The sequence below is a fragment of the Lontra canadensis genome, unplaced genomic scaffold (assembly GCF_010015895.1).
Source record: "Lontra canadensis isolate GAN:19392208 unplaced genomic scaffold, GSC_riverotter_1.0 scaffold45, whole genome shotgun sequence".
Classification (NCBI taxonomy): domain Eukaryota; kingdom Metazoa; phylum Chordata; class Mammalia; order Carnivora; family Mustelidae; genus Lontra; species Lontra canadensis.
In genome coordinates, this window is record NW_022631039.1 from 925649 (window position 1) to 940957 (window position 15309).

Consider the following 15309-nt stretch of genomic DNA (forward strand, 5'->3'; position numbering starts at 1 on the left):
TGTAATTTTTGAAGCTGAAGTCCCTGGGGGGTCGTTAGACTCTTGTGTGTCCTTTTGATTCTGTTTTAAATGCACCATAGTGAAAGGATTTAAAAATACGTATTTGAGAATCTGAATCTTTCTTGGGTGACCGGAGTAAATAACGTTCTCGGGCTTGTTTGTTTCTCTAGTGCTGTGCTGTGGCTTTCATCGAGAAGTTAGATGCTCAGTCTTTGAATTTAAGTCAGGAAGATTTTGATCGTTACATGTCTGGCCAGACTTCTCCCCGGAAGCAGGAATCTGAGAACTGGTCTCCTGACGCTTGCCTGGGAGTCAAGCAGATGTACAAGAACTTGGATCTCCTGTCTCAGTTGAATGAGCGGCAAGAAAGGATCATGAGTGAAGCCAGGAAACTGGAAAAAGATCTCATAGAATGGACAGATGGGGTCGCTAAAGAGGTTCAAGACATTGTTGAGAAATATCCCCTTGAAATCAAGCCCCCGAATCAGTCTTTAGCAGCTATTGACTCTGAAAATGTTGAAAATGATAAACTTCCTCCGCCACTGCAACCTCAGGTGTATGCAGGATGATGGGAGTGCACATGGACGGTATTTATTTGAGCCTAAATTGTAGCGAGTCCTTCCTACAGCCGAGGTTGGGATCTAGACTGTAACTTAATCGCTTCTATGTGTCAGAGCATTTTTAAAGGTACAGTTTGTGGGGATTGTTTTGTTTTGTTTTGTTTTTCCTGGCAGGGGAAGCTTAGTAAATAATAAAATACTATTTATTTGAGTTATGGAAATAGATTCATTTAAGGTTTATGTGAAAGTTTTGTCTAAATCTCTTTTTTCTCCATGATTTTCTTAAGTGCTTCCTCTGTGGCATTCACTGTGGTTTGGATTTGGGTAAATAATTGCCTTTAAAGGATAAAACAAATGAAAGCTACAAAACGTATCTTGAAGGGATTCAACGGTACCACCGTTCTGCAGTTTGAAATATTTTATAATTGTAAAGATAGAAGATATATTGATAAGTAAATATGTAAAATTGTAAATATGTAAAAACAAAAAAGGAATGGTGTCTGCTGTGCATGGCATTTCATGTGTTAATTTGTTTAGTTTAAAATGAAGTATATTGACTGTTTGCCTTTAACTCCGCTCTATTCGGTTTGCCCACCTCAGTGAGTCCAGAAGTGCTTAGACAGACTCCCTTGAAGTCTCGGCTCCATCAGCCCCGACTTGGCCTCTGTACGGTCAGAGACTGTGACGCCATTGAGGTTCAGAGTAATTTTTAGGTCCCATGAAGTTGCCGTTCAGGGTCATTTGAAGAGTTTGAACCGTGCTTCTTGCATCTTTTTCCTCCACTCATTCAGGAAATATTTATCGAGTTCTTTTGAAGGAGCTGGTCCTGGGTCTGGCCCAGACGACAGGAGTGAACAGGACTGCACTGGGGAGAGCAATGGGGGATCCCTCCGAGCTCTGACGTGCATAGCTGCCTTTCTGCCTCAGTAGCGGACGTTTGACTTGATGCACAACCTGGACACACGTCCTGTAAACCTCTTCCAGGGTTTCTCCACCTCAGTACTGACATTTGGGGCCGGAGGATTTTTTGTTTTGGGGGCTTCCCTGTGCATTGTAGGGTGTTTAGCAATATTCCTGGCTTCTGACGCACTAGCCACTAGTGGCACCCCCCACAGTTGTACAAAATTATCTCCAGACATTGCCAGGCATTTCCAGGTTTGAGTGGGGCGGCAAACTCACCCCCAGTTAGGAACGACCGATCTGTTCCGTGAGTGAGGAAGTCCTGCTGGTGGTTAATACAATGTAACCAAAGAATATTGCATTAAATGCACAGAACAGTTAACTGATAGTCGCGGAGGCTCTTTAGCCTCGGGCACTGTGGAACCTTTTCTAACCCTAATGGAGCCCTTCGTCACCTGAGTATGCCGCGTGTGGTCCTCCCCCCAGTCAGTGACTTCTACAGATGACCAGTGGACCTTTGAAACTGTGCGTCCTGCCCGGGGCCCCATTCTGAAACGAGGTCACATCACAAGCAGTTGTTTCTTTGCTTTCCCAGTATCTTCCTGGTAGGGAACCACAGATCTGTAGTGCAATAATTTTGGAATAAAACTAGGGTGAATATACAACTTTATCCTTTCCTTAAATTTACACGTAAGGTCCATCGGGTTGGCACACCTGTTGTCATAACGCACTGAAGACGTGAAGCGGTGACCCGAGTCACCTGTCACCGTGCTCACGGGGAGTGCGGCAAGTTACTGCGACAGGCCAGTGAGGATCTGCACTTAGAAACCCGGGCCCCACTGACCTCCGTAGAAGGCGCTGCCCTTTCCCGTCGTTCTTTTCTATGTACTTTCTAGGTGCTAATCCAGGTATACACACTCTTAACTCTCCTGGGAATACAGTTCTTTCAGTTGTTGTACACTCTGTTTGTTAAATAAAATGTGCATATCGGCCTCCCACAAAAGCTGTCTTCTCTCGATTTCTCACTATTGTTCAAGAAAGCTGTTGCATTGATTTCTTTGTACGGCTCCTGTCAGTTGCATTCTGTAGATGTGAACTCTTGCCTTCGGGAAGCTTCTGTTTCCCTTGGGTCCACTTCAACACTATGGCCATAGTCTGTGTCTCCTCGACAAGAACGTGTTGCTGTTTTATGTACTAAACGTAACCGGAATAAACCTTTGAACAGAAGTCCGTATTAGTAAGGTTTCATGATCCATCCCTCTTCCAAACAGATTGATTTTTAGTTGTCTTAGGAAAATGACATTACTGATATCTCACGGTACAAAGTTTTCCTGTTGAACAACCATCATTACCATTACCGTTCCAGAAAGGAAACATCGCAGACATTCGTGTTAAAATTAAGAACAAGAGAAGGATGTTTGCTGTCACTATTATTTGCATTGTTCTCGAAGTTTCACCCCAGCTACTCAGTCTTTAAACAGAAGTAAACGGGGACTTAATCTTTTTTACTTATTTATTTTTAAAAAGATTTTTTTTGAGAGCATGAGAGAGGGAGGAGTGGAGGGAGAAGGAGAAAGCAGACTCCCCACTGATTAGGGAGTCCACGCAGGGCTCAATCCCGGGACCCTGGGGTCAGGACCTGAGCCAGAGGCAGACACTTGCCGCATGGAGCCCCCCAGGCAAAGGGAGCTGAATGTAATCGATACGGAAATGTCCTAGCAGGTGGCTGAGGACGAGAACTCAAGCTAGGAGGCGTGGTGCTGGTTTTGACTTTTGGCCGCCACTTAGATCTCAGCTCTCCAGCCTTGAGCAAGTCTCTCATGTGTCACATCTCTAGTCTGTGACTTGGGATCATGGTCGTGTCTGCTTCGAAGGCTCATGAGGATTAAACGACCTGTAACAGTGACTAGCAGTGCTAAGTGCTCAAGTCATAGGTGATTCTTCTGTGTAGAAAACCCAAGAGAACTGATTTTGAAACCTTAAATTTAACTAAAACAGTAAGACAGAAAATGCTAGGAAAAGCCATCAAAAGTAACTGCACAAAATGACTTTTCTGTGTCTTGTTACTAGCCAGTTAGCAAATATAATGGGAAAATTTTACTCACAATGGCAACATAAATCAAGAGCTTTTAAGATTTATATGGAAAAAATATATAAAATTGAGAAAAAAAATAGACATACACAGAGCCGATGCTCAAGTTCTCTGCACTTGGGCTGTAATGTTCTATCTCTGCCATCTTGGAAATTCTTTAAGATTTTTTTTTTAATGATTTTTTGTATTTCTTAGCATGAGCAGGGGAGAGGAAGAGGGAGAAGAAGATAGCCCGCTAAGCGGGAAGCCTGATGCAAGGTTCAATCCCAGGGACCCTGGGATTATGACCTGAGCGGAAGGGAGACACTTAACCGACTGAGCCACCAAGGCTGCCTGCCATCTTGGAAATTCTTAATAATTTTATCATTGAATTTGGTGGGGGTTTTGGGGTTTTGTTTTTAGTTTATTTATTTGACAGAGAGAGCAGCAGGCAGAGGCAGAGGGAGAAGCAGGTTCTCCACTGAGCAGGGAGCCCAATGTGGGGCTCCATCCCAGGACCCTAGGATCATGACCTGAGCCGAAGGCAGCCGCTTAACCGAATGAGCCACCCAGGCGCCCCTGTCACTGAATTTGTGTTTTTAAGTGAAGTTCGATGGGACAATGGATCATGCACAGTGAGGCTTAGAGCCTTAGCTCATTCACAGTCTCGCTTCTGACCACCCTCCAAGAATGAGCTCTTGGTCTTACCCTTTCCAGCGTATGACCACTCTAGCCACGGCCTGGGCACTCAGGAATGGTCAGTGCTGGGTGTGCTCACTTGGGGCGTTGGACCAGGACATGATGTGCAATGGATGGTTCGCTGTCTGAGAGCTGCATCTTGGCCAGTTCAGGGCTGGGGTTTGTCCAGCATGCTCCATGGAGAAAAGGCCTAAACCAGGTGAGTTAAAAAAATAATAAGGAAAATAAATCTTTTTGGTCTGAAAGCAAGAAAGTGAGAAATTACTTTAAGGCTAATGGGCATAGGAGTCAGCTTGAAGGGTTCTCACTGGCCGATTTGGGGGCAGTTTGAATAAAAATCTATGAAGAATAATTGTGAAAAATCGAATAAATTTTTAAAACCTCCACATACTGTAGGTTACCATTATACCAACGCATTTGGAGGAAGAACTGTAACTGGAACCCAGATGATGGAGGGAAAGCCTTCCTCACAGTAAAATGACAGCTAGTAAGTGTAGGGGGTGGAAATGCAATTTTAAATCTCAGTCTTTTAGCTCAGGACCAGATGGCTTCACTGCTGAATTCTACCATTTAAGGAACTAAGTCATTCCTGTTCAAGCTGTTCTAAAACATCAAAGAGGGAATACTCTTTTAAAAGATTTTTTTATTTGACAGAGATCACAAGTAGGCCAAGAGAGATAGAGAGAGAGGAGGAAGCAGGCTCCCCACTGAGCTGAAAGCCCAACACGGGGCTCAATCCCAGGACCCTGGGATCATGACCTGAGCCAAAGGCAGAGGCTTTAACCCACTGAGCCACCCAGGCTCCCCTAAGTGGTAATACTTCTTAAGAGACCAGCATTACCTTGATACCAAAGTGAGTTAAGGACACTATGAGAAATCTATAGACCAATTTCCCTGGTGACTACAGATGCAAAAATTCTCAACAAAATATTAGCAAACTAAGTTCAACAACACATTAAAAGTATAATACACCATGACCAAGTAGGATTGATTCCTGGAATGCAAAAATGGTTCAACATACAAAACCAGTCGATGCAATACATACATACAGTCATCTCAACTGAAGCAGAAAAAGCCTTTAACAAAATTTAATACCCTTGGAGAAAAAAAACAGCAAACTAAGAATAGAAGGAAACCACAGCATAATAAAAGGTTTATATGAAAACCCAAAGCTATACTCAATGGTGAAAGACTGAAAGCTCTTTAAGACCAGGAGCAAGACAAGGATGGCTGCTTACACCACTTCTAGGCAAGATGACATGTATGTTGGAATTATCTAATGAGAAATTTTAAGACGCCATCCTAAGAATGCATTGATGAGCAAAGATGAACATGCCTGAAAAAAATGAAAAAGTAGAAAGTCCCAGCAAAATAAATAGGAAAAAACCAAAAAAAAAAAAAAAAAAGTGTTAGAACTGAAAACTACAATCACCACTGAACTTTGAAAAGAAAAAAATATCACTGATGGCTTTCATATTAGAATGGAAATATCAGGAATGAATCTGTGCACTGAAGACAGATCAATAGAAATTATCCAATCTGATAATAATAGACTGAAAATAGGCTGAAGTTTAAAAACTGAATGTAGCCTCAGGGACCTCTGGGACAATAATGAAATATCTAGCATTCTGGTCATTAGAGTCCTAGAAGGAGGGAAGAAAAAGGTATGGGTAAAAAAAATTGTTAAATAGTGTCTTTACCAAATTTGGCCAAAGGTATAGTAAACCTATAAATTCACGAAGCTGAGTGAACTCCAAATAGGATAAACCCATGCAAATTAACATTTTACAAACTTCTCAAAATTAAAACCTTTCAAGTAGTTAGCAAATATACATTACCTATGATAGAGCAATTATTTGAGTGACATTGGATTTGTTGTCAGAAACCATGGAGGCCAGAAGGACATGTGGACAAGGATGTGGAGAAGGTGGATCCCTTGCACAGTCCCAGTGGGAATCTAGTACAGACGCTCTGGAAAATGTTTCAGCAACTCCTCATAAGACTAAACACGTCATGATCGCACAACTCACCAATTGCGTCGTCAGGCATTTATCCCAGAGAAATGGAAACTTACGTTCACACAGAAACATGTACACAAATGCTCCTAGCACTTTTATTCATGATGGCCCCAAACTGGAAACCAAATATCCTTCAACAGTTGGATGGTTACACAAACTGGTCCGTTCACACACTAGACTACTACTACTCAACAATAAGGAATTAACTGCTTATAAGGCTACGTGGGCAGATGTCAAGGGATATATATATGGAGTGAAAAATCCATTGGAGAAGATTACATACGGTATGATTCCACTTATTTTTATTCCATTATAATTTTTAACATATATCTTATACCAAAATTAAATAATATTCTTAACATGGCAAGTACAGAGCTAAAGAACAGACTGCTGGATTACGGGGGGCTGAGGATGGGGCGGGGAGGGCGCTGGATGCTGCTTAAAGAAGGCAGCACGATGGATCGTTTGGTGTGAAACTGTTCTGTGTTTTGATTACAGCGGTGATGACACCAATTTACACGTGATAAAATTGCATAGAACAAAACAGTAAATAATATTATGTAAAACTAGCAAAATCTGTATAAAATCAGTGTATCGTTTCAGTGTCAGTTTCCTGCTTGTGTTATTGTACCATACTTTTGCAAGATGTTACCCTTGGGAGAACCTAGTTTGCAGAGTTCACAGGATCTCCAGTATTTCCTACTCCTGAGTGTGAATTCACAATTATCCTGAAATAAGAAGTCTGATTTTTAGAATCTATGAAGTCATGTGGAAACAACCTACATGCCCATCCAGTGATGAGTAGATAAAAATAGTATATGCATACCATCGAATACTCTTTGGCCATAAAAATGGAATGAAATTCGGACACATTCTAGACCGTGGATTAACCTTGAAAACATTTATGCTGAGTGAAAGAAGCCAGACACAAATACCACATATTGTGTAATTTCATTGATATGAAGTGTCCAAACCAGGCAGATCCGTACAGAGAGAAAGTTTTGGTGGTTGCCAAGGGCAGGAGTTGGGGGAAATGGGCGTTGACGGCTAATGGGTCCGGGGTTTCTTTTGGGGGTGACAAAATGTCCTGAAATTAGTCATAATGGTTTCACAACTTGGTGAGTGTACGTAAAATACTGAATTGTCCACTTTAAAGGAATGAATATTACGGTGAGTTGTATTTCAAGAAACCCTTACAATGTGAGAACAGCAGCAGTGTAGCTCACGGCTGACATCCACGATTTTCCAGGCAAACCCTCCAGGCTGCATTGTGGCATTTACTGTAAGATTTCTGCCTTTGCGTCAGGATACTATCCCCTAAAGTTGATATGCTTTAAAGATGATGCCCTGTACAGAATTTTAACAGCTTTATTTTTGTTTTCTTGGAAGTTCCCTTGGTAATTTTGTTAAAATATTATTAAGAATAAATATTTTTTTAAAAAGAGAGCGAGAAATATGTCAGCAAAGAATACAAACATAAATGGAAAGGAAATAGGCGCTTTGGTCCACTTAAATAAAGTGATGTAGAAACAAAAAAAATGTAATATACATACCAGCGATGAACAGATGGAAACAAAATATAAAATACAACTTACAAATGCTCAAAAAACAATGTGTTAAGGTATAAATATAATAATACATGTTCTGGACATCTATGCTGAAAACCACAAAATGCTGATGAAAAAAATCAAGAAAAAGCCAAACATATAGAAAAACATACTGTGTTGGAAGACTCAACATAGTAAAGACTTCAGTTCTCCCCAAACTGAGTTCTACATCTTTAATGAAATTATATATCCCAGTAAGTTTTTTTTTTGTAGATATAGATGCTTATTCTAAAATTCAAATGAAAAGGCAAAGGGAAAAAAAAGGCAAAGGAGTTAGAAGAGCTAAAGCAAATTAGAAAAAGATTAAAAAATTAGAAAAAGAATAAAGGGAAAGTTATCACTCTTTACAGTTTTAAGATTTGCTATGTAGTTGCAGTAATCAAGACAGTGCGGTATTAGTAGAGGGACAGACACATAAGTCAACAGAACAGAATAAAGAACACAAAATAGACCCATGCAAGTATGAACAACTTAATTTTTTTTCCAACTGATATTTTTACAGAGGTGTAAAAGCAATTCAGTGGACAGACAGACTTCCAACAAATGGTGCTGTAGCAGCTGGACATCCATAGTGCGAAAGGAGAAACAGAAGGAGAAGGAGGAGGAGAAGCAGGAGGAAGAGAAAGAGAAGAACATTCATTTAACTCTAGTTTATAACTTCTATAATACTTTTAGAAGAAAATATTTGGAATCTCAGAGCTATACCAAAAGTTCTTGGACATGACACCAGAAGCATAATCCATAAAAGAAAAAAAAAAGCTGATAAACTGGAGTTAGCCAAAATTTAAACATTTGCCCTCTTAAAGGCCATGTTAACAGAATGCGAGCTAGAGACTGCAAAAAATTTTGCAAATCATGTCCAACCAACAAGTAATATCCATGATATCTAAAGAATGCTCTGACCTCAACAATTAAATAATTCAGTTATGGGGCACCTGGGTGGCTCAGTGGGTTAAAGCCTCTGCATTCAGCTCAGGTCATGATCTCAGGGTCCTGGGATCAAGCCCCACAACAGGCTCTTTGCTCAGCAGGGAGCCTGCTTCCCCTCCCTTTCTCTCTGCCTGCCTCTCTGCCTACTTGTGATCTCTGTCTGTCAAATAAATAAAATCTTAAAAAAAAAATAATTCAGTTGGACATCGGACAAGATTTGAACAGAAACTTCACCACAGAAGATATACACAAGACCATCCAGTGAGCGAAATGACAATCTTTTCCATAAGTGGTGTGGGGAAAACTAGATATCCTCATGTGAAACAATGAAATTGGACCTTACCTCCCACCATAATTCAATGGATCAAAGACTTCAACATAAGAGCTAAAACTATAAAACTTAGAAGAAAACAGCAGGGGAAATCCTCATGACATTGAGTTTGGCAATGATTTCTTGTATGTGACAGCAAAAGCACAGAAAACAAAAGACACAATGGATCAACTGGACCTCCTCAAAGTGTAAGACTTTCGTGCTTCAAAGGACGATAACAAGAGAGTGAAAAGACAACCCACAGAGTGGGAGGGAGACATTTTTTAAGCCGTACATATTTAATGTGCAACTCAGTGAGTGAAGGTAACTACACACCTGTGAAACCATCACAACCATCACTTCTCAACGTTTTCTCTTGTCCTTTTTACCATTATCGCTAATTTGTGTATGTGGGGGTCGTTTCTACCCTCTCAGAGAAGTTTTAAGATATAATATAGTATTGTTAGCTGTAGGCACTATGTTGTATAGCAGATATCCAGAACTTACTTTGTGTAATTGAAATTCTGTATACTTTGGCCATCACCTCCCCATTCCTTCTTCTCCCAAGCCCCCAGAAATCACTGTTTTACAAAAGAATATAGTTTTAAATCATATATTTGATAAGAGTTAGATATCCAGAATATATATAAAGTACTCCTACTAAACAACATTTTTTTTTTAAGATTTTATTTATTTATTTGACAGATCACAAGTAGGCAGAGAGACAGGCAGAGAGAGAGGAGGAAGCAGGCTCCCCGCCGAGCAGAGAGCCCGATGCGGGGCTCGATCCCAGGACCCTGGGATCATGACTTGAGCTGAAGGCAGAGGCTTTAACCCGCTGAGCCACCCAGGCGCCCCTCAGCAACAAAAAAAACCCAGCAACCCAATTCAAAAATGGACAAATGACTTGAATAGCCATCTCCAAAGAAAATACACAAACGCCCATGAGCACCTGAAAAGACATCAGCAGTCATTAGAAGAAAGCAAATCAAAATCACTGTGAGGTGCCGCTTCCCACCAGTCAGGGCGGATATTGGCGGAAAAGCAGAAAACAAGCCGTGATGAGGATGTGGGCGGGATCCTGGTGCATTGCTGTTGGGACTATAAAGTGGTGCCGTCATTGTGGAAAACATTTTCGTGTATTTTATGTGTTTTGATTCCTCAAAGAGTTAAATGTAGAATTATTATATGATATTATTATATGTTTATTGTAAGATAATATGATTATCACAGTATATGATCCAGTAATCCCACTTCTATAGTACCCAAAAGAATTAAAAATAGGGATTCAAACAGACACTTGCTGTATTAATTTGTATTATTATTAATAATTAATTTAAAAATTCATTAATTATAAATAATTAATAATCTGTATTGTACAAAATAACTCATTTGTGTTACAACAAGTACCAAAAGCTGGATAGCTTAAACAACAGAAATTTTCTCCCAGTCCTGGAGGCTAGAAATGTGAGGTTATGGTGGCAGTAGGGTTGGATCCGAGGCCTCTCCTTGGCTTGTGGACGGCTGTCCTTCCTGTGTCTTCCCATCACTTGCCTTCTGTATATGTCCTTTTATAAACACACCAGTCACACTCGATTAGGGTCCACCCTAATGACCTCATCTCAATTTAATTACACTTGTAAAGATCCTGTCTCCAAATATAGTCACATTTTGAGGTACTGAGGGTTAAGATGTCAACATACCGATTTTTGTGGGGACACAATTTAGTTTGTAACGTTTATGCACCAATGCTAGGAGCCACATTGTTCACAATAGCCAAGACGTTGATATAACTCAAATGGCCATCAAGAAATGAATAAATAGGGTGCCTGGGTGGCTCAGTGGGTTAAAGCCTCTGCTTTCGGCTCAGGTCATGATCCCAGGGTCCTGGGATAGAGCTCCACATCGGGCTCTCTGCTCAGCAGGGAGCCTGCTTCCTCCTCTCTCTGCCTGCCTCTCTGCCTACTTGTGATCTCTGTCTGTCAAATAAATAAATAAAATATTAAAAAAAAAAGAAAGAAATGAATAAATAAAAAAATTTCTGTATCCATGGAGAATATTATTCAGCCTTAAAAAGGAATGAAATTCTGATACATGATACATAGATGAACTTTGAAAACATTATGCTGAGTGAAATAAACGAGAGACAAACGTAAAATGGTGGCTGATTCCAGTTATAGGAGGTAAGTAGAACAGGCAAATACATGAAGACAGCAGGGAAAATAGAGGTTACCAAAGTCTGGAGCAGGAGGACGAATGCAGAGTTTTGGTTAACGGCACAGAGTTTCTGTTTGGGATGATGAAAAGTTCAGGAAATGAATGTGGTGATGGTTGCTTAACATTGTGAGTGCAACTCATGCCACTGAATTGTGTGCTTAAGAGTAACTAAAATGGTAAATTTTGTTATGTCTATTTTACCATATTTTTAAAATTTTAAATAAAAATTAAAAAGAAGTAGAAGGAAATACACTTGATAAAAGGGAAAACGAATCCAAGAAAAAAATAAAAACATGGAATCAGAAGAGAGAAACGGTCGCGTACATATAGCGTGTATGCACAAGTGTACAAAACGGACCTGCGATGGAACACCACTGACAAAAAGGAAGAACTCAGTGCACGCAACAACCGGAGCAAAAAAAAAAATCCAGCTTTGAAGAGTTACATACTGTATGATTTCATTTCCATAACATTGCTGAAATAATAAAATTACAGACATGGACAAAAGATTAGTGGTAGCTAGGGGTTGGGGACAGGAGCGGAAGATAGCACGAGGGAGTTGCTTTGTGATGGTAGTTCTTGATTTCGTGCTGTATCTTGATGTTGGTGATGCTTACACAAATCTGTACGTGCTATTAAATTGCGCAGAGCTACACCTGTGTGCAGACACAAATCAGTGCATATAAAAATGGTGAAATGGGAATAAGGTTTGTAAATTTTACCAATATTGATTTTCTGGAATGATACTGTATTATAGTTGTGTATGGTATTACCATTGGAGGTAAGTATGTATAGGAGGTCTCTCTACTATTTTACCAACTTCTACCAATTATGAGTCTTTCAAAATTAAAAGTTTAATCATGTTGGATATCCTTATTCCTGTGTATAGATATGGAAGGAAATGAAATCACAGTATCTCAAAGAGGATATGTACCTCGTGTTCATTGCAGCGTTATTCACAACAGCCAAAGCTTGGAAACAACCTATGTGTCTATTCATAGAGAATGAATAAAAAATTGTATAAATATATAAAATTCAGTCATAGAAAAGAAGGAAATCCTGCCATTTGCAACAACGTGGATGGACCTCGAGAGCATTAATGCTAAGTGAAATAAATCAAACAAAGACAAATACTGTATGATTTCACTTGTGGAATGCATACGTGGAATCTAAAAAGGCTGAATTTGGGTTGCCTGGGGGGTTCAACTCTTGATCAAGTGTCCAACTCTTGATCTCAGCTTGGGGCATGATCTCAAAGAGTCCTGGGATAGATCCCAAGTTGGGCTCTGCACTTGGTGGGGGCAGCAAGGGGAGGGTCTGCTTGGGGATTGTTTCTCTCCCTCTGCTCCTCCCCTTGCTCTCTCTCTCTCTCAAATAAATACATCTCAAAAAAAAAAAAAAGATATGTAATGAAGTGAGAATCAGTCATTTTCCTCTGGATCACTCAGCACAGAATATGGTAATCATATATTAAGTAAACACACTCGGGGCCTTCATCTCTGATCAGTATGAATAATGGAGTTCTGGGGCACTCGGTGGCTCAGTTGGTTAAGCATCCCACTCTTGATCTCAGCTCAGGTCATGATCTCAATGTCATGAGATCCCATCCCATGTCAGGCTCTCCCACTCAGTGGGGAGTCAACTTGAAATTCTTTCCCTCTGCACCCCCAAATTTCTCTCAAACTCTCTCAAATAAATAATCATTAAAAAATGGAATCATGCCTCATGTCCTAAGGTCCATCCATGTTGTCCCATTTTGCAGAATTTTATTTTCTTTCAGGTCAAGTATCATCCCAGTGTATTGTGCACACATTTTCTTTCTTTTTTCTTTAGGGTCTTATTTATTTATTTAGAGTAGGGCAGGATAGGAGCAGAGGAGGAGGGAGAGGGAATCTCAAGCAGGCCCCAAGCCTAGCAAGGAGGTGACACAGGGCTTGAACTCAGGACCCTGAGATGGTGACCTGAGCCAAAACCAAGAGTCAGATGCTTAACCGGGTGTGCCTCCCAGGTGCTCCCACATGTTTTCTTTTATCCATTTGTCTGTTGGTGGTCATTTAGATTATTTCTTGGTCTTCGCGACTGTGAATAGTGCTACAACAAACACGGGGATGTGGATACCTCAAGACCCCGACTTCAAGTTCTGTTGGAATAAACCCAAAGGTGCTGGATGGTACGGTAGTTCTATTTTCAACATTTTGAGAAACTGCCATACAGTTTTCCACAGTGGCTGCACCGTTCTACCTTCCCAGAGGGGCCCCCATTTCTAACCACCATCTGATGACACTAACTCTTTCCAAGATCTCAGAGAACCGAGAAAGGAGAAAGTGGAAGGCATTGGGGCTTGGGCCCTGGGTGTTGGGAAGATGGGACTGAAAAGTTTTTATTAGGGACAAGATGAAAAAGGAGAGGATGTTTTATGCGGGATGTGGCTGTCGGCCATCAGTCATTGGGAGATTAGGATAACACTAGTATTTGATTCACGTTTTAACAATTTGTCAATTCCTGAGCACCCATGAAATTCTAATGGACCGTAAGATGCAACAGAATTGCCCCGAGTTGGCCACAGCCTAAAGCAGGGGGTCAGAAAATATGGCCGGCAGCCAAATCTGGCCACCACCTGCTTTTGCAAATAAGGTTTTATTAGAATACAGCCACTCCCATTCATTCTGTGGCGTTCACAGTGCATGGCAGAGGTGAGCAGCTGCATCGGAGACCATATGGTCTGTAAAGCTTAAAATATTTTTTGCAGAAAAGCTTGCTGACTTCTGGCCTAATATATTACAGTGATTATTATTTTTCTTCTTCTAAATTTTTGAGAAATGTCAAATCTACAGAAATACGGCAAGGATGCTATAATGAATATTTATATGCCCTTTTCCTTGATTCACCACTTAACGATTTGTCACATTCGCTTCCTCTCTATCAGATGCAGATAACTCAATATTCCTATTTAGTGTAGATCTAAATAAGTACATGTATATATAGATTGTATATACGTATAATACATTAGTATGTATCTCCTAAGGATAAGGACAGTAATTCATGTAACAACAGAAATTTACCACTGATGCAAGAAGCGGACCACATCCAGATTTTCCAGCCCACGTTCCTGTGCAGTATTAATCAGTGCTTTGAGTGGTCACGTGTCTTTCGTGGTCTTTGATCTAGAACCGTTGCCCAGCCTTCTTTCTTTTCCCCCTCAGCTTTTAAGGTATAATTGACAAGTAAAACAGTAAGATTTTGGAAGTGTACATCACGAGGACTCAGTACACATTGTGGAAGTATGGTTTCCCGTTTTCATGACATAGAGGCATGTGGAGAGTGGGAAGTAGTATTTTGCAGAACGTCCCTCATCCTGGATTTGTTTGCTCATTTCCTGAGGATTAGATTCAGGTTTTAGCATTTTGGCAGGAATGACAAAGAGGTGGCGGATGTGTCCTTGTCTCAGGAACCCCTGTCAGGAGCCCAGTGATCGTTAGTACAGCAAAACCACCCCAACGGTGGTATTCAGGTGGGTTTGACTTGCTCAGACCCAAAATGACAGGACTCAGCATGGCGAAGCTTACAAATCCACAGTTTATTCAAGGAATAAAGGGCACAGCGGCAGCATTCAAGTAAGGAAACATATCACAGGCAAAAGCCATTTTACCCCCAGGATCTGGAAAACCCAAGGTCCTGTTACCCCGCTTTTGGCTCAGGAAACCACCCACATGTGCACAGAACACCCTGGAGCAGGCTGTGTTCCTACAGAGAATATGAGGGTGCACACGGGTCCCAAAGGTTTGCAGTCATGTGGGGGTTGGTACACATTTATTTGTAATCGTGTATTCTCAGTGTACCAGAATTCATTGTTTATGCACCACACCCCGTGCTCCATGCGGTCATGCCCTCCCCAATTCCCACCACCAGGCTCCCCAACCCTCCCGCCCCTCCAAAACCCTCGGTTTGTTTCTCAGAGTCCACAGTCTCTCATGGTTCGTTTCCCCCTCTGATTTCC

At 40.9% G+C, this 15309-nt stretch overlaps 1 protein-coding gene across 4 annotated transcripts in view; it reads left to right on the plus strand.

Moving 5' to 3' along the window:
* Nucleotides 1-569, plus strand: part of RABGEF1 (RAB guanine nucleotide exchange factor 1) — a 51285-nt gene extending 50716 nt beyond the window's left edge. For all 4 annotated transcript variants that reach the window (XM_032872363.1, XM_032872366.1, XM_032872364.1 and 1 more), the window contains exon 9: nucleotides 171-569. In XM_032872363.1, coding sequence (XP_032728254.1) covers nucleotides 171-569 — 399 coding nt within the window. The remainder of the gene's footprint in view (nucleotides 1-170) is intronic.
* Nucleotides 570-15309: the final 14740 nt, after the last annotated feature.